Here is a 26,495-nt window from a genome sequence, read left to right on the forward strand (position 1 = left end):
CCTGGGACTTCCTTGGGCACAGAGCATCAGGTGGGGAGAGAGGGTCCCTCAATTAACCTTGGCAGGGCTCTTGAGTCTCCTTGGGGTAGGGTCCAGCCAAGTTTTGGGGGTGCTTTACCTCACTTATGGTCCTTACAGGGCCTGTGTAAGGTGTCACCCCAAAAACCCAGGTCCTAGAAGTCAGCAACCTGAGCCAGACCTGTTTGAGACATTTGGGGCCAGAGGAGACTGCCTGGCGCTTGGGCCGTAGGGCAGCACTGCCCCCTAGTGATGTCTAGAGGCATTTCCAGTTCCTCCCCGACTGCCGTCCCCCAGTGACCAGAGCCACACACCAGGTTATAGAGTTCATAAAATCTCTTCCGAGCCAGCGGGCTACAGCCAGAGCTGCCAAGTCCAGAGGCATTGCCTTTGGTTCCAGTGCCCCCAAGGATTTCGTTGAGTCACGGCCTCCAGAGGCTCCCACCACACTGCCAGGAGCTGCCAGAGCCCCAGGCACCACCCCTCATCCCCAAGCCCCAGGGTCTGACCCTGACATCTGGGGCAAAGTGCTGGAGACACAAGTGTAATGATGCGCAGAAACGGACAGTCACATCTCAGTCTCAGCCAACAGACTGTCCCCTAGTCCTGATGTCATTAGCACCATCTGAGAGCTGGGATCTGTGGAGGGCGGAGGGGTGTTCAGACCGCCATGTGTCCCTCCTCTGGGGACCACAAACAAGTGGCCTAAGTTTCCCACACCCCGTCTCCCTGGTCTCAAGCCTCCGATCAACCCCTGGGGGCTCTTACCACTGGGGCCCGTCCAGGAGCTGCTGCCCTTCTGGTGGGCAGCAGGCTCCCGTGCTCGCTCTCGTTCCTGGGTGTCGCCAGGCCCTCCTGCCACCTCCTCTTCCTCCTCCCCCTCAGAGAGGAGGTCACAGATCTGCTGCTGGAGCTCCGGGCTAATGCTGTTCTCAGCCAACACCAGACTCCGCAGAGCTGTAGGGTAATTTTCTACCATGTCCAGCAGGGTCTGCAGTGGGGAAGAATATGGAAAAGGATGAAGGCAGTTAAGGCTGCTCCTCAGGCTCCAAGCTGCCACCCCTTCGGTATGTCCACAGGATGTATGTTGAGGCTAACCTCAACCCCTGGTCCATCCCCCAACGTGAAGACTTCTCACCTGAGCTGACTGGTTGGTGAGCCCTGTGCCCTCCAAGTCTAGGACCTCTAAGGTGCGGCTGGAGGCCACAGCTACAGCCAGCATCCCTGCCACATGGTCACCTGGAGAGACAGCACACACACACACTCACCTTCAGTTATTTGTGGGCCTGCTAACTCTTCCCTACAGCCTCCCCATCACCCTAAACACCTGAGATCCCACCCCAGCCCAGGAAAGGCTGGCAATTGGTAGATGGTCAGGAGGGGAGCATTGTGACTGGCCAGTAAATGGATGAAGCCAGCCAGGCCCCGGGGGTGGTGATGGATGCTCCAATCTGACTGTTGGTCAGCTGGTCCTCCACACCGGTGGCTCCTGTACTTCCACCCACAACCCCCTTTTTCCTTCCCTTCTCCAGTGTGGTGGTTACCATGGCAACTGATGATCCCAGGTTCTTGGAGGTGGGGTGAGGGGCGTGCTGAGAATCAAAAGGGACTTTTGTGAGCCTCACCCAGGGGGTTGTAGTCCAGATTGAGGACGCGGACCTGGGAGCTGTGGGCCACGGCAATGGCGAGGCGGCTCCAGCCCTTAGGGGTGATGCCGGGGTTAGCGCTCAGTGTCAGCTCCTTCAAGCCTGGGCAGCGTCATAGTGAGAAGCCAGGATGGGGAAGGTCAGGCCCTTCTCCAATCCCTCCTCCACCTGGGGATCTTTGGGGTGTCCCTAGTGACTGAGAGCCATGCCATCCCCTCCACAGAGCTTCAGGGACATTAGAGCCCCATGCCCTTCCTGCCTGCTGTAACCTGGATTCCTGTGTCTCCATTCCTGCTCAGCCCCAACCCTCCCTCCTTGAGGGGATCTGAAAAACATTCTCACCCACAGTCAGAACCCTCTTCTCTGGGCCAGGCCCCCTCCCCTCCACACTTAGTTTTTAGCTTTTCATCAAGGCCATATCAGCCCTTGCCCTCAGCAGGGCCCCTGCTCACCGGACTTGGCCCCGTCAGGCGGGAGGAGGCCACAGATGAGGTTGATGGCTTCATCACCCAGCATGCAGTCCCCCAGGTCCAGTGCCACGAGGGCAGGGTGGAGGGCCAGGGCTGGATTCAACAAAGCCAGCCCTGCGTCTGTCAGAGGGCTCCCATGCAGGCTGGGGGGTAAGAGCAGAGAGCAAAGGTTACTGCCATCATCAGCCCTGTCTGTAAGGGGGAAGGGGCACCCTCCCTGATGGTGAGCCCTAGTAGCGAGGAGGACATTCGGTCACAACACATGGGAGAGGCCCTGGGAAGGAAGAAAGTTCTAGATTCTGAAAGAATGCAGTTAGAAGAGGAATGTGGCTTCTTTTCGGGGGCAGGGACTAGGCTCCAGATCAGAACACAGAGAAGGGGCGTGTGGGGATGGTACTTTGGACAGAATGTATGGGCAGGGATCTGGTCCTCAGGGGAGGATTCCGTCTTTGGGGACTGAGCAGCTGCCCTGGAGAAGCCATTGGGGTGATCGGGTTGGGAGGCACGCGGACCCTGCCAGGAAGGGGGTGGGACTGGTGTTCAGAGTCTGGAGATGAAGCAGGAGCTTGGAGGGTGTGGTGGAGGTATGGTCAGAGAGAAGAGGTGCGTGAATAGGGGGTGAGAAACAGGTCGAGTGCAAAGACAGGTACAAGGAGATGTGGGAAGGCACAGGAGTGGCAAGAGGAGTGCGAGGAAGGGGTGTGGTGCCCAGGACCCCCTTTCCAGAGAGCACACTCACAAGAGAGACTGGATGGAGCGGTTGGTCCGCAGCGCCTCCGCCAGCTGCTTGATGCGGCTGGGGCTGGACACGACGCCCAGGTTAAGGTTGAGCTGCGCCAGGGACGAGGCCCCGGCCAGGGCCCGGCAGATTCGGCCGAAGTCGCGGTCGCAGAGACGGCAGCCGCGCAGTGAGAGCAGGCGCACGGCGTTGTCGCGCAGGCCGCGGCAGATGTCCCGCACCTCGGCGCCTGACAGCGGCTCCCCGGAAATCTGGATGGAGCTCGGCAGCATCGTACCCACGGCTGGGCCGCCGGGGCCGGGGTCCGGGCCGCGGCCGAGGTTGGCGGGGCCGCGGGCGGGGTCGGGGCTGGGGTCGGGGCCCGGGCTGGGGTCGCGGACGCAGAGGGGGTAGCGGGGGCGGCAGAGGCGCCGGAGGTGGCGGCAGCGGTGGGGGCGGCGGGGGCGGCGGCGGCGGCGGTGGCGGCGGCGGCGGCGAAGAGCGCCCGGGCCGGGGCCGGCCGGGATTGCGGAGCCGCCGAGGTCGCCGGCCGGGCTGAGACCGCGCGGCGCTGGAGCTGGGACGGACCGTGCGGTCCGTGTCTGGGCGACCGGCCGGGGGGCGCGTTCCGCGGGTGGGCGGGCACTGCTCCGCGCTGGTCCTCGTCCCTCGCGGTTGTGGCGGCGGCTCAGGGACCTCAGCTTAGGACGCGCGGGACCAGTCTCCGCTCGGAGGCCGCATCTGCTCTCTCCCTTCCTCCAGCCCCGCTCCCCCTACCGCCTCGCAGGGAGAGCCCGAGGCGGGCAGGCCGGCGGGCAGCGGGCGGCCGGTTGCAGCTCCGGCTGAAGCTGCTGAGCCGGAGCGGGCGGCGGGTTCCCATGGCAACGGCCGCGTCACCACCGCTCGCCCCGCCCCCTGCCCGGCCTAGGCCACACGGGCCCCAGAGGTTTGCGCACACCCGGCGTTCAGGTGGGGACGCCCTTCCCCTGGGTGTGGGCCAGACAACAGGTGGAGAGTAGGTAGCCGGGTGGAAGCCTGGGTCGGGCAGGGGATGGGGCGAGGAGAACAGAGGCACGTCACGTGGAGATCGTGTATTAGTGTACTGGGTCCTTTTGCTCATTTTTCCGTCGTGCCTTCGCTGGGATCCAAGGCACCCCTCTCTCCCCGCCGCCTACCGGCTCCGCCATCCAGTTTCGAGGTCCCTAGGGCCCTTTAATCTGCGCCTCGCTCCGCCCGCGCGACGAGAGGCGCCGCGTGCGTGGGGATTCCAGCCGCGTGCCCCTTGCCATGATGGCTGCGGCGCAGCTGCGGCCTCCGGGGTCCCGTCCTGGCCGAGACGGCCTGAGTTGACAGGCCCTGTGGAACCCTCAAAGGGTCCTTGGAGCAGGTGAGCCGCAGGGAGGTGCAAGGTGCTGGTGCGGCTCCTTTCCCAGGTGACCAGGGCGCCTCCTGATGCTCTGACGTTCTCGGTACCCGTGGAGACTGGAGTGGCCAAAATGAAAGGGGTGCCAGGATGGCCTCCTGGAGTGGTTTTGCAGCCGTGGATGTTGGCTGGAGCTTTCAGTAAGGGCACAGTGCTTAACACAGGCAGTGCACTTACAACTTGGTCCACTGGTGACAGTGTAGGGACCTTCCCATATGGTCATACAGGACAAACACTAGGCATGTGTTCTTAGTTCCCTTATTAGAACGCAGAAATGCTGACCCAGATTTATTAGGATAATGAATTTTTAAAAAGTGAATCATACAAAGTAGTGAAGGGAGGCCAATGATCCTGTTCCTTCCATTAACCACCCTAAGTAACTCCTTAGGTGAACAGATTAAAGGGCTAGTGGGGGTGGATGTGCTGTGCTTGGGGTGGTTATTGCTTTTAAGAGGAAAGACTGAGAGAACTGAAGAAAGCTTTGCTGCTCTGGCCCCGTATGAACAGAGCAAAGCCAACTTTGACTTCAGATGTGAGCACCCGCAGGAAGATTATCCTTACACAATGACCCAGGTGCCGAAGGACCTTGTTATGACATGGAGTTGCATCTGGAAAGTTGTGTCCAATTGTCACTGCTCCATAGGCATCCCAAGAGTGAGACGGAGCCCCAAGTCAAGTTGGGTGCACTGTTCCATCAGATTCGTGGTTCTTGAGCTAAGGCCTCCGAGATACTGCATGGATTCTCATTCCCGCTGCCTCGGGGACAGGCAGTCTTCAACGTAGTCTGGACTGTCCCACTTTATTATTAATATTTTGGGCTAGGCCATGTGGCCTGTAGGATCTTAGTTCCCTGACCAGGGACTGAACCCATGCCCCCTGCAGTGGAAGTGCAGAGTCCTAACCACTGGTCTGCCAGGGGAAGTCCCTGGGCTGTCTGACTTTCATTCTGCCCGCACAGGGGTGTACTTAAGGGAGGGACATGTGACATGACCACCACTGACAGAACAGGGAAGTGCACAGGAAGCAGGATGGCAGGGAGGACCAATGGAATGGGTAGCTGCAGTCCCAGACTTCAGTCAGTATTTTAATTACCAAGTCTATATTTAGCAAGACAATGTAAGAGATAAAGAGGAAGGAAGGGGTAGGTGGTGAGAGGGCCTCCGAGGAGCTGACCCACTTTCTGCACTGGCTGCAGAGCCTTGCAGTCCTGACCAGGAGTTCCTGGCCTTGTGGCCCCAGAAGCCCGACAAGCATTGAGGAGATACAGCTCTGTGGCAGCTGCAGACCCCATCAAAGAGACACATGTCATCAGTACTGTCCTTTAATCTTCCTCCGCTTCACCGCTGGGGGAAAGGGGCCGGCCGGGGATTTCAGGTGGGGTCAGTGTGACTGCAGGGTCACGGCGACAGCCCTGGCTGTGGCGTTGAGCACGGTGGTGGGAAGCCTGGCAGCAGGGAGTGCGGCGGGGATGTCTCTGGGGACCCTCTGTATGGGCGGGATGTTGGGGCCCTCCAGCGTGTCCAGGATCCCTGAAAGGAGGAGGATGGAAAGTGAGTGAGGGTTGGCAGGGCCCTGCCCTAGGCAGCTGTCCTTCCCCTCCCCGCAGCCAGGCCCTCCTGTCACTTACCCTCTACCACCTTGTGGTAGGCAAAATGCAGATAGAGCAGGAAGAGCATGTGCAGGGTAGCCAGGGTGCCACAGAGCAGCAGCCGCTGTGTGGGGCCCACGGTCCGTGACACCAACACTGCCACCTTGGACAACAGGAATAGAGCTCAGAAGCCTGCTCCGAGCGAGTGGTGTGAGGAAGCCACTCTTACCCAGAGCAGAAACCCTTTGTGGGATTGGACTTGAGCTTTGAGTTGTTTTCCCAACTCCTGGTAGGGCAGCCCACCCCTAGAAACCTCCTGCCCAGCTTACCATGCGCAGGGTGGACAACCCACCCACCAGCAGCCAGAAGAGGTAGAAGAGAGCATGGAGGTGGATGTTATAGGTGATGAACAGGACAATGCAGTGTCCGAAGAGGCCGTAGCCCTAGGAAGGAGGATAGTGGAGAGGAAAGTCGCTCAGATTGAGCTGGCCTCACGGGGACCTTGAAAAATAAATGGTCCACTGGCCAACTCACCCCATTCCAGACCCTGGGGCCCTAGGACAGGTGCAGACCAGAGCCTGGTTACTCTTTTAGATCACACCTGCCCACCACTGTGCTGGACTCCTTACCAGCAGTGCCAGCATCTGGAGCATGGTGATCTGTGCGTTGCACAAGTAGGCGAGGAAGTAAATGAAGGACGAGACGCCTAGCCAGTAGCCGAAGCAGGTGCCAATCGCTGTGCCCATCAGGGTGCCCTCCCGCTGTGGGGTGAAGGCTCTAATTAGTTCTGTGAGGCCTCTGGTTCAGTCTCGCCCAGGGCCTCCTCCCTCAGGGCCTGCTTCTATCCACCATGTCTCTGTGGGCAGCTTTCAACTCATTTCAGTCACCCCCCCCCGCAAAGTCCTCTGTCCTGCTTACGATAATGGTGTCAGATGTCTTCATCCCATGGAGGAGGATGGCCACCAGCGTGAAGACAAGCATGAGAGGTCCGTAGAGCTCACCTGCAATTTTCTGTCAATATACCAACTCATTCAGGCTGGGGGGTACAATGGCTCTTCTGTTGATGTCTTCCCGGGCTTTGCCTGGTGGCCCCACCCTCTGCCCCAGTTCCTCCCCTGGCTCTTACAGACATGCTACGCCCCCCAACTCACCTGGGGGAAGTTGACCATCTTGATAGGGATCATGGATTCCAGAAGCCTGGGCGGGGAGAGGAGAGAGGAGAGCAGATGAGCACAGAGGCAGCACTAGGCTATGAGGTTGTGGAAAGCCTGAATCTTACTCATCTCGCGAACTGAAGAGAACACGCTGGACGGTAAGGAAGAAAAGGGTAGTAAAGACAGATGAACGAGGAAGTCACTACCCTGCCCCTGAAAATGCTTCCAGGAAGAACAGCCCTGGCGCTGTGCGGACTGATGCAGCAGCGACACGGAGAATCCAGAGAGCCCCTGGGATCTTTGGGAGGGCTTGGCCATTTATCTATGTGACCTGTTCCCCTTTAAAAGACATGCAAACCTCACCAGAGATGTAAAGATAAACCCCTCGGAAATGTTTAGAAGGAAGGTTGTCACTTGAGAGAACCAGGGTGCCCCTTGCCTCTTCCTACTTATCATCCCTCCAGATACCACTGAGCATTTTCTTGAGAAATATATTTGAAGTGCTATTAAAATTCCAGGCAAGACAAACAGAAGTACCGAAAACTTCCCCACTTTTTAAGTGAGTAGCTCTTAATAGTACCTTAGATTTTAACTGGATTTTACTTCTGAGAAAGCTGCCTTGTCCAACCCTTCAGCCAACCCTGGGTCAGGGGTCCCTCTTGGGTGTGTCCCTTCATGGCAAATGAGTGCTTGAGGGCTGCCCTTGAGGGTAAGGCATCCCATCTTGTGTCTAAGGCTCCCAGACACAACTACTACAGTACCTGATGCACAGCCAAAGCTTAGTAAATACATGCTAAGTGGTAGTGGGTATTTGATAAGCACTAGTTGAATTAACAAATGAACAAAGAACCAAGCCAGGATTAAATCCAGTTCTTGAAGTCATTCAACAACTATGTACTGATACTCAGATTCAGAGACTGTTCTGGTCCTGAGAATTAAAAAGTAAACAAAACCGAGCCTGCTTCTGAGGAAGTCTTTGAAAAAGGAGACCCAGGAATAAGGAAGTACAGCACTGCTGAAATGTTACCTGTTAGAAGTGCAGAGCCCTACTGGAGCACCAGGAAAGGACAAACTGGGGACGGGGAGCAAAGAAATTGACATTTGAGCCAAGCTTTGTGGGAAGATGAGTAGTTTATTAGATGAAGAAGAGGAAGAAGGCAGTGTGTTATCACCATGCCCTGTTCCATGACAAGAGGTATGATGTGGCTGGGTCATGACGAGGGGAGTCTAAGTATTTGATGTCTGGTTGTAGTTTGGATGAAGGACTAGGTGTTAGGAGGTCAGTTTCTGTCAGGAGGAGGATCCTCACCTGCTTCGCACCTGGGCCGGCTCCACATCAAAGTAGGGTCTCAGGATGTCGATGTTGGCATACAAGCTGAAAGCTCTGGAGGCTTGTCTCTTCCCTGCCTGCCACATCTATAGCAAGGAAGATGGGTGGGGTGAAAGGATACTGTCAAACTCTTGCCTCTATGCTCTGTTACTTATTTTTTATCTGATTTCAGCATGGTTTGAACTGGACAACCTGGGGTGAACTTCACCAACTCCAGAACCAGAGGTCTCCTGGGTATACTTTTCCACCTGTCAGGGAGCCAATTTTGCTTACCTGATCAGCCACCTGCCGGCTCAGCTGTCCCTTAAAGCCCTTCATCCCCAGGAACTCCCCATCCTCTTCTTCAGCAGCAGCTGCATCAGCATCCACTTCTTCCTCACGCAGGCGCTGATGCAGCTCACCCATATCCTCGAAGCTGGAGCCTGAGGTATCATCCATGTTCTCCATGTCAATCACTGCTGAGCCCCCACCCTGTGAAGACAACAGATCCTAGAGTGCAGGACCTTTCTGCTTCATCCAGTTAAGTCCTCTGTTCACCACAAGATTTGGGGATAGGGGATAGGACTTGAAATCACCACAGATGATGCCACTCTCTTCCCCTCATTTGGTCTCAGAACCCCTGCTTGTTTGGTTCTCTGTTCTAGTCTAGGGAACCTAGTCCGTCTTCCATACACGCCTTTTTCCCACCTTCCCTACGAAGGCCCCAAAGGGCTGCAAAGTGCCCATTTCCTTCATCACTCCCAACCCCAAAACAAGGCTATGCGCACAAAGAGTGGTTTTGGCTAGTGAATCCCATCCACCCCTAAGCCCACTCCCGCCATGACTGATTCCGACTGACTTTCTTTAACTTGTGGAAAGCAAGAGCAACTGGGCCCAGATACCCAAGGCCCCTGGCTGGAGTACCAGTCTGGACCTTTAAGATCAGTACTAGTCCCACTGCCTTTCTTGTGCACGAAGACTCAAAGAAGAGAAAAAGTGGTGCAAATGGACCAGACTTCCAGGCTCTGAGGGAGAGTCCCCACGACACTTCAGGACGGCTGCCGGCCCTGGGGCTGGGGGCAGCCGGCGCCGTGGGGCCATTACCTGGATGTTTTCTTCGAACCCTCCCCATTCCGGGCCGGCCCCGTTTCGGGCGCCGCCAGCCGGCGCCACCGGAGTTGCCATGTCCCTCGAGGGCTCCCGTCGCTGAAGCCCGCGCTTGTCCCGCGCGCAGAGGAGGAGTGGGAGAGACGTGGGCCTGAGAGAGGGACAGGTCTAGGGACGAGAAAGAAAGGTACGATGGGCCGGAACGCAAAAACAGAGAAACCCGGATGTTTGGCTCAAACTGACTTCCGGTAGCTGGGGACGTGGACGGAGGCAAGGCACAGTCTCGCGATATTTAAGATTCTGGGAGGTAGTGCGTTGCTACAGAAACGGAGGCGGACGACTAGTGCGCACGTCTCAGGTACCCTGGTCACGTGGAGGAGTTGAAGATGGCGGCGGCCCAGGCTGTGGAGGAAATGAGGACCCGCGTGGTTCTAGGGGAGTTCGGGGTTCGCAATGTAAGTCTTGTGGCCTTCAGCTAGGGAGCAGAGTGAATCAGGGATGAGTTGGGGTCAGAGTGGGGACGGGCTTGGCCTCGCTGCCCATTCGCGGACATTCTTGTCTCTCTTTGGTCTAGGTTCATACCACTGACTTTCCCGGGAACTATTCCGGCTACGATGATGCCTGGGACCAGGACCGCTTTGAGAAAGTAGGTGGAGCTGGAACTGTGGGATCGGACTTTGTGATATGAGCAACCTGTGCCTTAGAAGCTGTCCTTGTCATTTCCAAGGCTCAGCAGAAAAGGGCAGCTTGCAGCAAGCAGCAGAGGGCGGTAGCTGGAAGCAGGGTCTCAGCTTCCCCCACCGGTAGTCCTAACCACGACCACAGGAGCCAGCAGTTAGGGCTAGAGTCCCTGGTCCTTGTCTGCCTAGTCAAGAACGAATTCAGGCGAGGAGGCGGAAGGTACAGAGTAAAGTATGAAGTTTATTGAAAAGAAAAGTACATGTAGAAAGGCACACGGGCAGGATCCTCCCATGGGGTCACACTCACCTCTTAGCCAAGATGGATCTGGAAGGGAAGCCTTCTGGAAAGAGCAAGACTCATTATGGCCTGAAATTATCCTCTGACTTTTGACCCCAAGTAGCCTTTCTGTCGGAGAAGGCAATGGCAAGCCACTCCAGTACTGTTGCCTAGAAAATCGCATGGACGGAGGAGCCTGGTGGGCTGCAGTCCATGGGGTCGCTACTAGTCGGACACGACTGAGCGACTTCACTTTCACTTTTCACTTTCACACATTGGAGAAGGCAATGGCAAGCCACTCCAGTGTTCTTGCCTGGAGAATCCCAGGGACGGCGGAGCCTGGTCGGCTGCCCTCTATGGGGTCGCACAGAGTCGGACACGACTGAAGCGACTTAGCAGCAGCATCCTTTCTGTACTTGTGGTGTTATCTTCCATATCCTAAAAAGGGGGAAGCGGAGATCCCTGAATCCTTACTCAGACGAGGGGTTTTGCCTTGCTTTGTCCTTGCTATAATTATTTCTTCAAGATGTTTACAAGAGACAAAGACTGTTTACTCTGTTTCTGTTGTTTCTTCCATTTTTGGAGGGCAAACAGGAGTGATAGTAAATTCCTCAACTGGAGCCCGTCTGTCTCCTACCATACTTGTGATGTGGGACAGGCTAAATTAAAGGTTCAGGTTCTTATTCTACCTGTCCAAAAGAATTCGGACAGGGAGTGCAAAAAAAAGTCACACACAGAAACTGGGGTGTAGAGAGAACAAAGAAGCAGTTTATTAAGGAGAAGGGAAAGTAGGCATTCCAAGAAGAATGCGGGTGTCCACACGAGTGAGGAGCCCCCCTCCTCTATTTTATTTTAATTCCTTGAATGGGTGCAGATTTCTTTGTTGTTGTTCAGTTGCTCAGTCGTGTTTGACTCTTTGTGACCCCAGGGACTGCAGCCCGCCAAGCTTCCCTGTCCTGTCTCCTGGAGTTTGCTCAAACTCATGTCCATTGAGTCAGTGATACCATCCAACCATCTCATCCTCTGTCGCCCCCTTCTCCTCTTGCCCTCAATCTTTCCCAGCATCACTTGTTTGCAGTGAGTCAGTTCTTGGCATTACGTGGCCAAAGTATTGGAGCTTCAGCCTCAATCCTTCAATGAATGTTCAGGGTTGATTTATTTTAGGATTGACTGGTTTGATCGTTTGATCTCCTTCTTGTCTGAGGGATTCTCAAGAGTCTTCTCCAGCACTACAATTCGAAGGCATCAATTCTTTGACATCCGTGTACGACTGCTGGAAAAACCATAGCTGTGACTATATGGACTTTTGTCAGCAAAGTGATGTCTCTGCTTTTTAATGAGCTGTCTAGCTTTGTCATAGCTTTTTGTCCAAGGAGCAAGTGTCTTTCAAGGCTGCAGTCACCATCCACAGTGACTTTGGCACCCAAGAAAATGAAGTCTGTCACTGTTTCCATTTTTTCCCCATTTGTTTATTATGAAATGATGGGATCAGATGCCATGATCTTAGTTCTTTGAATGTTGAGTTTTAAGCCAGCTTTTTCACTCTCCTCTTTCACCTTCATCAAGAGGCTCTTTAGTTCCTCTTCAGTTTCTACCGTTAGGATGGTGTCACCTACATATCTGAGGTTATTGATATTTCTCCCGGCAATCTTGACTGCAGCTTGTGCTTCATGCAGTACTCTGCATATAAGTTAAGCAGGGTGACAATACACAGCCTTGATGTACTCCTTCCCCAGTTTTGAACCAGTCCATTGTTCCATCTCCAGTTCTAATTGTTGCTTCTTGATCTGAGTACAGGTTTTTCAGGAGGCAGGTAATGTGGTCTGGTATTCTCATCTCTTTAATTTTCCACAGTTGTGATCCACACAGTCAAAGGCTTTAACTTAGTCAGTGAAGCAGAAGTAAATGTTTTTATGGACTTCTCTTGCTTTTTCTGTGATCCAGAGGATGTTGGCAATTTGATCTCTCGTTCCTCTGCCTTTTCTAAATCCAGATTGAACATCTGGAAGTTCTTGGTTCACATACTGTTGAAGCCTAGCTTGGGGAATTTTGAGCATGATCTTGCTAGCGTGTGAAATGAGCACAGTTGTGCAGTAGTTTGGACATTCTTTGGCATTGCTCTTGTTTGGGATTGGAATGAAAACTGACCTTTTCCAGTCTTGTGGTCACTGCTTAGTTTTCCAAATTTGCTGGCATATTGAGTGCTGCACTTTAACAGCATCATCTTTTAGGATTTTAAATAGTTCAACTGGAATTCCATCACCTCCACTAGCTTTGTTCATAGTAATGCTTCCTAAGGCCCACTTGACTTCTTTGATTAGGGATGGTCTATTTATTTTTGGGAGGATGGGTGGGATCTTGATTGCACTTGGTTATAACAGCTTCTCTTGTGCGTCTGTCTCCTAGAGCTGCCACACTAAGAGCCTTTTCTCCCCTTAATTTTCCCTTAGAGTGAAGCACCAGGTGTGGAAGGTTGTATAGAAGCCTGTGCCTCTTTATTGCGCATGCTTGGCCAAGCTCCGTTGGGTTTCTAGTCAGGGTTTCCTATACAGGTGTCACGGAGTTTAATCAAGGTTTAATTCCTATTCCTGATGCCATTCCACCATGCTTCATCTCATTCAGTGCAGAACAATGAGAGGTGGCTTTGCCTTTTGCCTAATGTCTGTGTATGATAAGGCCGGCATAAACCAATGATTCCAGTGTGATACGGCAAAGGCAGCTGAAAGCAAAAAAGGATGATGGGGGTGGGGTGGGGGTCGGGATTTTTTTGGGGGTGGGGTATCCCACACAGACACTTAATCCAGAATGGGATTGGGGAGCAGAGGTATGGAAGATTTCCTGAAGGAGATGACATCTAAATTTAGCCTTGAACAAAGAGCAGAGGCTGAGGAGTGTCCAAGCAGTTCAGTGGTGGGCAAGATTGAAGTGCAATTCAGGCACCAGAGGCGATAGGGAGCTCTGGCAGAGTTCTTCAAGAAGTATGATCCTGTCTGCAAGCCCAGAGGTAGGGAGGGGGTTGAGGCTTGTCCTGTGGGGTGCACAGTTTGTGACAGTTGCACAGGGAAGTTGAGGCTGAAGGCAGAAATGAAGGTTGTGATGATGGAAGTAGAGCCCAGGGGAGACCAAAGGCAAATTTGGTGGTTACTTGGATCTGGGCTGTTAGGGGGCAGTGTAAAGTTACTGCTCTGATGGGTGGTGGTCATTTAGTGATGAGAAATCAGTCTAGGGAAGGGGAATGTTGAGGCATTCAGTTTCCTGTGAGTGAAGTCCAGCAAACTGATTTTATATATATAAAAGAGTTGTTCATACAGATAATTGCTGAAACCATGAGCAGGGTTGAGGTCACCCTGCTGCTGCTGCTAAGTCACTTCAGTCGTGTCCGACTCTGTGACCCAGCTGATGGCAGCCCACCAGGCTCCCCCATCCCTGGGATTCTCCAGGCAAGAACACTGGAGTGGGTTGCCATTTCCTTCTCCAGTGTGTGGAAGTGAAAAGTGAAAGTGAAGTCGCTCAGTCGTGTCTGACTCGTAGCGACCCCATGGACTGCAGCCCACCAGGCTCCTCCGTCCATGTGATTTTCTAGGCAAGAGTACTGGAGTGGCTTGCCATCGCCTTCTCTGTGAGGTCACCCTGGAGAGAGACAAAAACTTGGGAAACAGTAACATTTATATAGTAGGTAGAAGACTGTGAATTTAGGATTGATCAGATGAGGAGATGATTGACACTTTGAAATCAAGGCAGCCGAGTTTGGAAACAGGCTTCTTTCAACAGTGCCAGGTGTAGCAGAAGTGTATAGTAAGATAAAAGTTGAGTAGTATCAACTGGGTGAGCAGTATGTGAGCCTGTTCTTAGTAACATAGCCTCTGTGAATGTGGCTTGGAAGCCATATTGCAGAGGGTTTTATTTATTTTTTTACTTTTTAAGGAATTTGTAAGAAAATTTTATTTCTGGTTGTGCTTGGTCTTTGATTAATGTGCCTGGGCTTTCTCTAGTTGCAGCGAGCGGGGGCTGCTCTCTAGCTGCAGTGGGAGGGCTTCTTATTGCAGGGGCTTCTCTTCCTGTGGAGCATGGGCTCTAGAGTGCTGGCTCAGTAGTTGTGGTTCATGGGCTTAGTTGCTCCATGGTGCGTGGGATCTTCCTGGACCAGGGATCGAACCCGTGTCCCCCCTGCATTAACCACTGGACCACCAGGGACGTCCCTACAGAGGGTTTTAAATGAATGGAAGATAAAAATGAAGGTTTTTCCAAAATCTGATTGGGGGAGAAAGAAAGGTCTAATGAGGTACATCTGGGCGAAGGGAGGTTTTTGAGGGGAATGTCAGGTGGGGGGAGGTATTGCGTATACAGAGAACAGGCTTCATTTAGTGTTTCTCCTGTCTCTGTAGAATTTCCGTGTGGATGTGGTACACATGGATGAAAACTCATTGGAGTTTGACATGGTGGGAATCGACGCAGCCATTGCCAATGCGTTTCGGCGCATTCTGTTAGCTGAGGTATTATTGGTGGGCACGGTGGCAAAGGTGGGGTTATGGGGGGTCCTCACTTGGAGAATTGTCTCAAGCGGTGTTCCTGCAGTGTTACTGAGCACTCCTGCTCATTCTCTGTCTCCCTGTATCCAGAGACGATAGTTGATGGGGGGACTGCAGGGTCTCTCTCCTTGGGCAGGTGCCGACCATGGCTGTGGAGAAGGTCCTGGTGTACAACAACACATCCATCGTCCAGGATGAGATCCTTGCCCACCGCCTGGGCCTCATCCCCATTCATGCCGACCCCCGTCTGTTTGAATATCGGAACCAAGGTGAGGGTTTGAGAAAATGAAATCTGGGGAAAAGAGAGGCCGTGCTCCTCTGAAAGGGATTCTGGAATCAGACTGCCTGTGTTCGAATCCTCTATTATCTACCTTGGGACCCTGGGCCCATTACTAGTCTTGGGGTGCGTCCGTGCTCGTCTCTGTGAGAACACTTACCCTTGCCCTTCCTGTGTTTGCCAAGAGAATGAGAGAAATGTATGTCAGACAGTCGGCATAGTGCCCGTTGCTGGTCTCCATTAGCTCTGTAAGAGCCCCCACCTTCTCCCTTTGCGCAGGAGATGAAGAAGGCACAGAGATAGATACCCTGCAGTTTCGGCTGCAGGTCAGGTGCACTCGGAACCCCCACGCTGCTAAAGACTCCTCTGACCCCAATGAGCTCTATGTCAACCACAAAGGTGAGTACCGGGGGCTGCAGGGGGAGGAAGAGTGCTTGCTTCTTGGTGGGCGCTAGTTTTAGGGAATCGGGTGTGATGTGCTTCCTCCTGCAGTGTACACCAGGCACATGACATGGGTGCCTCTGGGGAACCAGGCTGACCTCTTCCCGGAGGGCACCGTCCGCCCGGTACATGACGACATCCTCATTGCTCAGCTGCGGCCTGGCCAGGAGATTGACCTGCTCATGCACTGTGTCAAGGGCATTGGTGAGACCTTTTGATTACACTGTCAGTGAGATATGACTAAGGAACTCGGCTGAGATGTTCCCAACAGGCAGAAAGCCACTGGACCTCACTTAGTAGCTTAGGGAATGTGAAGAAGGGTCTCCTCCCAGGCTCTGAGTGTCCTCTTTCCACCAGGCAAAGATCATGCCAAGTTTTCACCTGTGGCAACAGCCAGTTACAGGCTTCTGCCGGACATCACCCTGTTGGAGCCTGTGGAAGGGGAGGCGGCAGAAGAGTTGAGCCGCTGCTTCTCACCTGGTGTTATTGAGGTGCAGGAAATCCAAGGTATGGGATTTGGGATGCTGTGTAAGCCCGGCCCTAAAGCATATTTCCTTTGAAGGTAGCAGAGAGAAATTGAAGCTGTGGGCTCATGTATTTATAATATGGTTGGTTTTCATTAGGTAAAAAGGTGGCCAGAGTTGCCAATCCCCGGCTAGATACCTTTAGCAGGGAAGTCTTCCGGAATGAGAAGCTGAAGAAGGTTGTACAGCTTGCACGTGTTCGAGACCATTATATTTGTGAGTTTCAAGTTGAGGGTGGGGTGGCGGTGGTTCTTTGGTGCCGCAGTTTCCTGGAGGTCAGATGTGGAATCTAGCAGTATGTGTAAGGCGCATTTCTCTCTGGTCCCCAGTTTCTGTTGAGTCCACAGGGGTGTTGCCACCAGACGTGCTGGTGAGCGAAGCCATCAAGGTGCTGATGGGGAAGTGTCGGCGGTTCCTGGACGAACTGGATGCGGTTCAGATGGACTAAGACCGCGCTGGATGGTATGGCTGGAATCGGATATTCCTGAGGCAAGCTGGAGACTTCAGGTTCCGCCCTGCCCCGACAGGACTGCTACAGAGAACCCAGAGAGACTAGGGGGCCTGGGTTTTCTGGGGACAATTCCAGCTTTATTTTCAGTCAATACATTTTGTTAAATGTGCCACAAAATGTGACTTTTATGCCTTTGTAAGGCCTCGGTGTAAATAAATTCACATCCAGACAAAAGTCCTTTTCTTGGAGACCATCTCTTCAGGTTCCATCCAGAAACATGGGGCCCCACCTCAGAAGAGATTTGGCATTATTTAGCAGTAAGGAATTTTGGGCTCAGACATGACTGCAGGTCAGGGCCAAGTACCTCTGCAGCCACGAGAATGCCAAATGGTGGCACAAGCAGACCACAGAAAAACACTATGTGCCGCTCACCTATTTCCTGGATATGAGGCCGTTCCTGAGAAAAGAGGGTGTTCCACGGCAGTCAAGTCACAGTGCTGTCAAGACACAGGCAGGAAGAACAGCAGCTCTCTGGACAGCGCCTCTGGGTTAGGTCCAGCAACCGCCAGTGACAGCACTTGAGAGGATGCAAGGACTACCTGGTCTACATGTCACGGAGAGAAATGCTCTGGCTGGCATGCTATTCTCAGTTCAGAGGGCCTGATGGAGCAGGTCTACCAGTCAGTTCCTCCTGTCCAGCCCCCTTGGCAAGATGCTCGTGAGGAACAGAGACCCTGGAGTGTGTCACTGGTTTGAAAAAGGCAGAAGGGCCCTTTCTGTATGAAACAGATTTTTACTGACATGCAGATGTGCTTCAGTTAAATGTTTCTACAAAAAGGTTATATAAACAATAGAAAACTCCTAGCATGAAGTCACCGGATGTTAAAAATATTACAACACAATAAATACAACTATACCCTCCATAGCCCCACCACAGAGAAGAGTAGGCAGCTGATAAACCTGGAGGGAAACATGCGGAGATGGCCTTCACAGTGGACAGGAAGCCCAAAGCACCACCCAGAAAGGGGACGGACCCAGCCTGTGCCACAGAGGGTGCCACGTGGACTCCAGTCTTTTCCAGCTTCACCTCTTCCTGCCCCCGCCTGACCTGGAGCCACACCAGCTAAGAGCTGCAGCTTCAGTCCATGCTCTCTCACTGAAAAGCCTGGTCAGTGGATTGGACTGATGCCAGGCCTCCGTGGGGAGCACGTGAACACTGTGTAGATTAACTTGATTCCCACACCCATGTGCCCTCTGCTTACAGGGCCATCCAGTGATGTCTAGAACAGACTGGAGACTCACAATATAGGCTCTGATGGGAAGGCATGTTTGTTTTTTTCTTCTGGAAATGGCCCATGAGGGAAGTGACCAGGACCTGAAAGACCATGAGATTTTTGAAGGCACCTGGACTCAGCTAGTCCTAGGAGAGGAGACCAGTGGCTAGCTGCTTGTCACAGATATAGCCTAGTTGGTCTGGATTTATCCTTAAATGCCAGTGATGTCACATGACACTAGATAGGGTACTGTGGCTCTTGTGTCTGAGTGGACCCCGGGGGCTGAGGAAACAACACTGAGGAGTTCATGGTGGGACAAAATGTGTGAGCTCTAAGGGATGTTAGAGAGCACTATAGACCCTGGCCCAGCCCTGCTCCCTGAAGGTACTAGTGTTTGATACTGTACCCAGAGCTCAGCAGTGGCTAATACCACAGATCCCCTCAGGTGACCAGATTCTTGCTCAAAACAAAGTGGGAACTGGCCAAATTCAGTTCAGCACCTGACTGACCCAGATATGCCCCTGGAGAATGGGGAAGGTTCTTGTCAGCCCAGCAGCAAGGGGGCTCAGTGGAACTCGCAACAAGCCAGGAGAAACTCTGGCACAAGGAGTTCAGGGCTGAGCCTGCACTGCAAGCCTGGCTGGCCGCAGCACTGGGTGCAGTGCCCCTAGTTGCCACTCTGCACAGGTGTATGGCTGCCTGGGCACGGGAGGGCTTGGGGAGAAGGGCTGCTCTGCTCTAGCTTTTCTCTCTGGGAAAAGGCAAAACTCCAACGAGGATGGGAGATACCTGGGAAATCTAGACAGAATGGTGTGAGCCCTGACTCCCTCTCTTTGATACTTGAGCACAATGACTTCTGGCCCTAAACAGGGCCCACTCTCTCCAGCTCCAGCCCTGGATCTCTCTCCAGGCTGACGACGGTGGAAAGTGAAGTGGCAGTGGAGAGGGGCCTAGAGATCAGCTACACGGGGGAAGGAGAGATGACAATAAAGGTCGAGGAAGGATGCGCAACAGCTTGATTTAGGGTTCAAAGATGGTGGCCAGGCCGCCTTCCTCGTCCAGCGCATCTGTCTCCGGCATTGGCTTTGGTTTTTTGAAAAGTGAGGGAAGATTCTTAATGTGAACTTCTTTCCGGAATTGCTCGCCCAGGGGTTTCTGTGGAAGACAAAAGAGAAAGAACTAATGCTGGGGCTTGAGTAGTGGGTTATTTTAAGGATTATCTTACCATAATGGGCATGACCACAGCTGGTTTCTGAGGCGACTACAAAGGTGGTTGGGAGCACTAAGGAAAATGTGAGACCTACCCCAATGCACCCAGCAATGAGGCGCTTGAATTGGTCCTTCCGGCGCTTGTCAGCCACTTTCTGAAGAGAGGGGTTCAACAGCTTGCAGTCAAACTGGTCCAGACAGTCTTTCTGAATTTCTGGAATCTGCTCCATCACAGCTCTTATCTCCAGATACCTGGGCCGCTGGGAAGTATGGATAAACCCACTCAGTGGCGTGGGTCTGGGCCCTGCCACACCCACGTCTCAGGGGCAGCACTAGCAACTTGGCAGCTGCCTGCATTGAGTTTATTAAGACGCAAGTGACTGGAAGCGGCCTGCGAGGGATCAAGCTGAAGCCATCCTGCCTGGAAGCTTTTTCTCCACTCACCAGTGCCTCATATATCTGGAAGGCCAGGTGGACCAGGGAAGCCATGCAGCCGTCGTGCTGCCCATGTGTCTGTAAGCCCTTCAGCACGCTGGTGAACAGCCATGTAACAGCATCTGCGAGCAGTGTCCCTGACAGCACCTGGGGAGACAGCTGTGCTCAGGGCCGAAGGGGGACTCTCTGAAGGCCCCAGCACTCCAGTTCGTCCTCTGATTCAATCCCCGTGACCCCAACGTTTCATAAGGGGTGAGAAGGAGGGATGAGGAACCATACTTGTTTGAGGAGAGGCCAGCAGAGCTGTGTGGTTGTCCTCTGGCAGGACAGAGTGTCCTTCCAGGCCAAGGAGTTGAAGGCTGTAATTAACAGCGCTGTACAAACATCCTAAGGGAAAAGGATGAAGGAATACAATGAGAACTCAAGCACAGTGTTCTCTGTATTATGCATCAGCAGCTAGTGTTTCAGTAGGTAAGCAGGAAAATTATAAAAGCAGCTACTGAAGAGATGTGAGTTTATTTCTGCTATGTCTATCAGGCCACCAAAAACAGGAACCAGCCAGTACAGAAAAGAACCTGTGCAGGAAAGAGACAGAACCCAGGCTTGGGGAAGCTGGACACTGAGGCCTGGTGGTGATGTGCCTGGGTGTTTATCTGAGCCTTGACCTATGCTAGCATGGGAACACTGGGGCCTTGTGCCCTTCTCATATGAAGAAATATTACCAAAATACCCTCCTGGTGGTACCAGAAAGTGAGTACAGTGGCTGCGGGCTCCCCAGCAGGGCAAGGAGAGCGCCGCGTCTGCCCCTCCACGCACCTCATGCTTCATCAGGCACTTCCCCAGGTCGGTCAGCTCCGCCATGGCCGAGGGGGCTACCTCCGTGGCCATCATCTCTTCATCTGAAAGCAGAAAGCAGAATGTTAAGGTTCATGCTTTCAGAACAGAGGCTGTCCTTTCTGACAAAAGCCTGGAATAAAGCAGAGTGAGGATCCTGGGCTGACTGGTGGCTCTAGGTACTGGGACAGCCCCTTAGGCCCATGAGAGGGTGTAGAAGCCCTGGCCCATGGCAGATCTAGGGATGCACCTAACTGTACACTTGCAAAACAATTTTTTCTGGACAGTTACTTAAAAAGCCACAAATGCTGAGGCTCTTTTATCACTGAACCAATATTTGAGCACCCACTGTAGCAGACTCTGATTTACTTACTGGGGATACAATAGGAATAAGACAAAATCCCTTCCTTGTTGAGAGTTAAGTTCTAGTGAGGGAGAGAACTAATTGATAAAATATAAGTAAAACACGATGTCAGGTAGTGATCAGTGCTGGTAAGACAAACCAGAGGAGGAAACCAGAGGCTGGCATTGCTGTTTTTGATAAGATAGTCATAAAAGACACCCCTCAGAGCAGAGACCTGAATAAAAGGAACAATATACTGGGATGGTCCAGCATATAGCTGGGAGAACAATCATTCTGGATAGACTGATCCAGAATCTGGATAGAGGGATCACCAAGTGCAGAGGCTCTGTGGGGGGATGGTGCTGGGAGAATACAGCAAGGGGGCCAGTACAGGGGAAAGCTGCAAAGTCTCCTCCACACCAGCCTGCTAGGGACATGGTTTCTATGGGAACTGACCTGGTTACAGAAGTAACGATATTTAGGAGTAGGAGCTTAAAGGCTGACCTCCAAGCGCTGCAACAGCCTCACTTACCATCTCCATCTGCAGGGGGAGCAGTAGTATGGTCAGCACCTTTCTTTGAAACACAGCACACAGCTAAAGCAAGAAAGCAGGGTTACTGGGCTGATTATCACCAGACAACAGCCATCTCAGGCCAGTGGATCCCAAACTGTCTCTGGGCAGATGAGGACGGGGGAAGGTAGAGGACCGTCTGGGCACAAAGTCAGCTTCACCAATAGAAACTGAAGCATTTGACCAGACCGTGTTCAGGTCCCTTTTCAAGTTCAATCAACTGGAGGGAAATTACAGAATGACCTAAGAGTAACCGACCGGGAGTGGAGGTCTCATAGGTATAATTGGACTACTTTGGATGTCAAACAAATGAACTAACCAAAAATTAAAAAAGAAATATAACCACCTGCATGTCCAAGAATTAAAACTTTCCCTGTCTGACAAAGCTAGGAAGTTACTCCTATCATTAATCCAAATTCCTCCTGCTATTTGAACCATTTCTTCATGTACTGGCGTTAGTATGAACAACTACAATTCAGTTCACAATTTATAACGTGTCTTTAAGTTGACTTAAGGGTTGCCTAGTTTCTATTTAGTTCATTATTTCTTAACAGTCTTTCAGTGTTGCTGCAAATGTTAGGTGAGTAACCAGCTGTTTTTTTCAGAAAAAGGCTTGTCTTCTGCCCCTGGTTCCCATGCCACTTACTGATCAGGTCCATGACTTCTCGGGTTAACATCCTCACCAGTTGTTCCTCCAGCATCTCTTGAGACTCTGGGTTTTCATTTGTTGTCTCATCTTCTCCACTGCAGAAATCCAGGGACCAAGTCTCATGAGAATGCAAAAGCAGCAGTGACCCTAGCCAGGCCCTCTGTGCCCACTTCCTTCTTCTGACTTCTCTGGTCTACATTCCACTCGGACGTTAGGAATGGGCAGCAGTGGACTTCCAGTGGTGAAGAATCCACCTGCCAACCCAGGGGACACGGGTTCACTCCCTGGTCCGGGAAGATCGCACATACCACAGGGGAACTAAGCCCATGTGTCATAACTACTGGGCCGACACACCCTAGAGCCCATGCTCCACAAAGGAAGCCACTGCAATGAGAAGCCCAGGCACCATAACAAAGGGTGACCCCTGCTCTCCACAACTGCAAAAAGCCTGTATGCAGCAGCAGTGATCACTGAGGGGCACTATTATAATACTTGTGACTATCCAGTTGGCTCGAGGGGACTATATCAAAACCCTAAGTGCTAAGAATGTCTCAGCATTCACCTAAGGCAGCTGAAGGTACCCCTGACGAAAGCTTGAGCCGAGTCTGCCTGTCACAAAAAGGCCATCTACCATTTCGGCTGAGCATGACTATAACCCACTACTCTTCTAGCCTTGGGATGGTAGAATCCTTCCTACCCCATGGCTGCCTTCTCTCACCCCAAATCTGGCTGCCAGCTCATCCATCAAGGAGAAGAGATACTCCCTTACCAAAGCAGGCTCCTCTGGTTGATGACTTGCCATTTTTGGGAAAGCCTCTGGGAAAACAAAACAGAAATAAGCACTACACTGGGCGCAAGTCTGGAAAAGATAATATCTAAGGGCCACTTTGTAGTTAGAATTAGCTGAGGATGAGTCAGGGTAACAATTGCAGACCCTTAGGAAATCCCACAAGGTTAAAAAAACAGATATGGTTTCTGTAACCTCTCCCAAGGTGGCTCAGTGGTAAAGAATCCACCTGACAATGCAGGAAACACGGATTTGATCCCTGGTCTGAAAAGATCCCCTGGAGAAGGAAATGGCAGCCCACTCCATTGTTCTTGCCTGGAAAATCCCATGGACAGAGGAGTCTGGCGGGCTACATACAGTCCATGGGGTTGAAGAGTGACATGACTCAGCAACGGAAAAACATCCTCTCCCAAACCCGAGTCAAGGGCAGCATATCAAACATTTACTTGCTTGGCAAGGATCAAGAGCATTTTAGAATTCCGGAGTCTCTTCTGGACAAACCTAATTCTCTGCCCAGCTGGTCTCCCTGCTTAATTCCAGAGTTGGGGAAACAGATCTCCGGAGGAGCACGCTGCTGACCACCTCTGCTCAGTTAACAGGAGGACAGGAGCAGAACCTGAGCCTGCATGTGCTCGGTGGGCAATGGAACCAGGGTAATTCTTGGGTGAGCTGCTCTATCCAGTGCAGGGTGGGGGGGGGCAGGGTGGGGCGGATGTGCAGCTGTCCTGGCAGGGCGAGGAGAAAACACTTCTGGGAGCTCTTAGCTTGTGAGACTCACAAGAGGCCACCCACTCTAAGAGGTCTCTGTGCTACCCTTTCCTGACTGATCTCTTACCACGTGGAGGTAGGTGAAAAGAGGTCCAAGGATGGGAGACACCAGGGCTTCATAGTGCTCCGGGGGACAGAAGAGCACCAGAGGCTTCACAAAGACCCATGCCGAGGCAGGTTAAGGAGCCTTAGCATATGCGCGTACACCCTGTTGTTCCAGAGCACCGCTCGCTCCCCTGTGAGGCTGGAACTACAGTAAGCTCTCCTTCACCACTCTCCTTATATTTTAACTTCAGGGAAGAAAGACACTCCCCAAAACAAACAAACAAAAGCAATCCGAATGAGAATGCAGTATGAGAGTCTGTCTTTAAAGAGAGGTACCTGACAAAGTACAGAAAAGGGATAAAAGCTTCATCTTCTATCTTTCCAAGCAGTGGGAGGGTAAAGATAGCTATCTCTAAGGAGAAAGAGCTTTCCAGACCCTCTGAACTGCTCTCAGGTTTTCCCTGCTGGTTACTTCAATCTTCTTGTTTTTAACGTGGTTACTGTACACTGAATAGAAATGACTCCATCTGTTTCACGCAGCTCAGCTCTGCCTCCTCTAGTGCCTGTGAACTGTTCCTGTCTTAACCTTCTGGCCCTTTGGGGGTTTTCCAGGGACTTTTGAAAGGATATGAAGCATAGGTCTGAGTCGGTAGTCAGGAATATTGTTCAAGTTGACGAAGGCAGAGCTGAGGAGCTGGGTGGCCAGGTGCTCCACAGTGTAGAAGTCCTGCTGCATGGAAGGGCCTGCCTTCCCGAGGATATGGAAACTGCAAGGGAAAATCATGGACAAAATCAAATCCATGATCTGTCACCACCATTCCTGACTCCCCTGGTAATCTCTTGTCTACGAGAAGACTTCTCAGCTAGAAAAGCAATTAATTGTACTTCCTTAAGAGAACTCAGTTTAATCAGCATACTTTGAAGATGTGGACTTAATCTTCTATCAGAAGTGAAAATACCAGCCCCCACCACTTTTAAGGAAACTTGTTGACAGCAGAGCCAGTTACCCCCGGCCCCTGATCCCACACCCAGGACCCTAGGCCACCAAACATGGCCACCACCTTCTAGTGTCCCATGGAAAGTGGGCTATGAGTAGTGAGGGGTCTGAGAATATGCATCCCCATCACTGTATCTTCTACTCTGATCGCATCATTATATGCACTGGAAATAGACAAGGTAGGCATTAAAATATCAAGTCATGGCTAGGATTAAAGGCACATGTGACAATTAAAAAAAAAAAGAAAAAGGAGGAAATCAGCCTGTTCATTTTGACACTAGAATCATTAGTCAAATTCTGTCTTCATATTACCTGTACGCTAGAATGTTGGGTCAGATGTAAAACCCAAGGCCATTCCTACACAGTGCATGTCTAGGAGAAGAACATGAGAAGGCAGCATTGGTTCCTTACCAGTTTTCATAGAGAGTGCAGAAGAAACGCTGCATTCTTTCCAAGACCGTTTTGTAGACAGGAGAGTCATTCAGTTCCAGGAGAGGCTGAGGTAATCCTACAGACAAAGATGGGTCAGGAACCTGCTGCTCCACCGCCTAGGGTGGAGGCACAGGTGGTCTGGAGAGTGGCGGGTGGGGTGCGGTGCTATAAATGCAAAGCAGCTAGCCGCGTCTTCTACCAGCAGGGGACGCTAATAGCTTCCCTGAAGGGACTACTACACTGCCTTTGCAGGAAAAGGTGAAAGCCATTTAAGTATCCAGGTCTGAGTACTCCAACTTTTGCCTGGGTTTCTCCAGATGGAACTTGTACCAAAGCACACAATGACAGCCCCAAATGATCTCTACATAAAGCACTTGGAATGTACCCCTTCCTTTTTAAGTCACAGAATCTCTTTTTCAAACAAAATTTTATGCAAACGGCTGAGATGTATAGCAGATCAAAATGAAGCCCATTTAACTCTTCTCATCAGAGGCAATTTTGTTTCCAACCTTGCTTCTGGTTGGTAGCTGCCAGAGGGAATTGTTTACCCATTCTACTATGTTTTGGTTGGTCATACATTTCTACAGCACGAATTCCTGGCTTAATTTGAATAACTGAAGGGGGATGGAAGAGGTGGTGAAGTAAAACCTATTTTTTCTACTAAGACATTTCTTGGATGTTCTATCTTCACTGGTGTCTGAAACAGGGAGCTTAAGTAATGGTGCCAAAGGAAATGGCCCAGGATCATTTAGGTCAAGACAGATGGGCCCTGGAAAGGGAAACTGACAGTCTTCGTGTCATTAAGTCATAGCTGAGGCACGCTCATTATGTCGCTTAATCATGGCCAGGCCCAGGCAGAGGTGATAGCTGGGGCAAGAAACACTGTGGGGGCTGTGATGGAGAGCCAGCCTGAGCTTTCACAGATCAGCACACACAACTCTGTTGTCTCCAGTTCCAACTTCTAACCGATCACCCTGCTCTCCGTGCTCCAGCCACACGAGTCGCCTCCTCTTCCCTGGATATGTCGAGCTCTCTGCCTCATGCCTGGGAATCTGACATCTGCTACTCTTGTCTGCTTAGAATGCTCAGCATCTCCTTTTGCCCCCCAGTCTGGTTGCTAAGTCTCCACTCATAGGCAATCTTGTGACTCCTCTCACGACTGGGTTGGGTCTTTCAGTAAACCCTCTCTCCCAGTCACTTTCCTACACAGCACGTATCATGATTATGATTGTAAAGTTATTTGCTAATGGGAAATACCAGTTAAAGCAATGTTCTGATAAAGGCAAAACTTGAGAAACTTGACTTAGAAACTATTCCTTTAAAAATAAATATAATATTTTATTGATAAAAACTATTTAAGTTTAATTGTTTGATTCCTTTCCCCCTTCCCCTCATACAAAAGACAGGAAAGTAACCTAATAGCCCTCAGGTCAAAAAACCATGGTTTATTTACAATCTAAACGCTCTAACATGTACCACCAGCTGGTAGCTAAAGCGGAGGAGGGGTTCATTTGGGGGTGTGTATGCTTCTGGAGATGT

The 26,495-nt window shown here is 51.9% G+C and overlaps 4 protein-coding genes across 7 annotated transcripts in view; 1 reads left to right on the forward strand and 3 right to left on the reverse strand.

Annotated features, from left to right (window-relative positions):
- Positions 1 to 15: 15 nt before the first annotated feature.
- Positions 16 to 3,708, reverse strand: LRRC73 (leucine rich repeat containing 73). Of its 2 annotated transcripts, XM_055406099.2 has the most exons (6): positions 2,874 to 3,708; positions 2,117 to 2,277; positions 1,644 to 1,766; positions 1,157 to 1,257; positions 787 to 1,009; positions 16 to 657 (listed from the first exon to the last, which is right to left on the reverse strand). In XM_055406099.2, the coding sequence occupies exons 1-6, from the start codon at positions 3,143 to 3,145 to the stop codon at positions 587 to 589; spliced, it is 951 nt and encodes a 316-aa protein (XP_055262074.2). In that variant the 5' UTR covers positions 3,146 to 3,708; the 3' UTR covers positions 16 to 586. The 2 variants fall into 2 exon arrangements, with proteins under 2 accessions (XP_055262074.2, XP_055262075.2); XM_055406100.2 differs by lacking the exon at positions 1,644 to 1,766.
- Positions 3,709 to 5,338: 1,630 nt separating this feature from the next.
- YIPF3 (Yip1 domain family member 3) lies at positions 5,339 to 9,655 on the reverse strand. Its single transcript, XM_055406935.2, has 9 exons — positions 9,431 to 9,655; positions 8,621 to 8,818; positions 8,327 to 8,433; positions 7,015 to 7,060; positions 6,782 to 6,874; positions 6,493 to 6,624; positions 6,193 to 6,306; positions 5,903 to 6,026; positions 5,339 to 5,804 (listed from the first exon to the last, which is right to left on the reverse strand). Exons 1-9 carry the CDS (start codon positions 9,509 to 9,511, stop codon positions 5,656 to 5,658), a joined length of 1,044 nt encoding a protein of 347 aa, XP_055262910.1. The 5' UTR covers positions 9,512 to 9,655; the 3' UTR covers positions 5,339 to 5,655.
- Positions 9,656 to 9,684: 29 nt separating this feature from the next.
- POLR1C (RNA polymerase I and III subunit C) lies at positions 9,685 to 16,629 on the forward strand. Of its 2 annotated transcripts, XM_055406936.2 has the most exons (9): positions 9,685 to 9,888; positions 10,008 to 10,079; positions 14,776 to 14,883; positions 15,056 to 15,188; positions 15,476 to 15,595; positions 15,689 to 15,841; positions 15,995 to 16,144; positions 16,261 to 16,377; positions 16,491 to 16,629. In XM_055406936.2, the coding sequence occupies exons 1-9, from the start codon at positions 9,820 to 9,822 to the stop codon at positions 16,607 to 16,609; spliced, it is 1,041 nt and encodes a 346-aa protein (XP_055262911.1). In that variant the 5' UTR covers positions 9,685 to 9,819; the 3' UTR covers positions 16,610 to 16,629. The 2 variants fall into 2 exon arrangements, with proteins under 2 accessions (XP_055262911.1, XP_055262912.1); XM_055406937.2 differs by lacking the exon at positions 14,776 to 14,883.
- Positions 16,630 to 18,458: 1,829 nt separating this feature from the next.
- The window catches only part of XPO5 (exportin 5), a 41,590-nt gene continuing 33,553 nt past the window's right edge, over positions 18,459 to 26,495 (reverse strand). For both annotated transcript variants that reach the window (XM_088831036.1, XM_055406930.2), the window contains 11 exons: positions 24,936 to 25,032; positions 24,158 to 24,294; positions 23,550 to 23,647; positions 22,697 to 22,743; positions 21,925 to 22,022; positions 21,240 to 21,302; positions 20,347 to 20,429; positions 19,810 to 19,917; positions 19,540 to 19,677; positions 19,191 to 19,355; positions 18,459 to 19,041 (listed from right to left, as the gene is read on the reverse strand). In XM_088831036.1, coding sequence (XP_088687162.1) covers positions 18,907 to 19,041; positions 19,191 to 19,355; positions 19,540 to 19,677; positions 19,810 to 19,917; positions 20,347 to 20,429; positions 21,240 to 21,302; positions 21,925 to 22,022; positions 22,697 to 22,743; positions 23,550 to 23,647; positions 24,158 to 24,294; positions 24,936 to 25,032 — 1,169 coding nt within the window. In that variant the 3' untranslated portion in view covers positions 18,459 to 18,906. The remainder of the gene's footprint in view (positions 19,042 to 19,190; positions 19,356 to 19,539; positions 19,678 to 19,809; positions 19,918 to 20,346; positions 20,430 to 21,239; positions 21,303 to 21,924; positions 22,023 to 22,696; positions 22,744 to 23,549; positions 23,648 to 24,157; positions 24,295 to 24,935; positions 25,033 to 26,495) is intronic.

This window comes from Moschus berezovskii, chromosome 23 (assembly GCF_049115385.1).
Source record: "Moschus berezovskii isolate FMDL1 chromosome 23, NW_MosBer_1.0, whole genome shotgun sequence".
In the NCBI taxonomy this organism is placed as follows: domain Eukaryota; kingdom Metazoa; phylum Chordata; class Mammalia; order Artiodactyla; family Moschidae; genus Moschus; species Moschus berezovskii.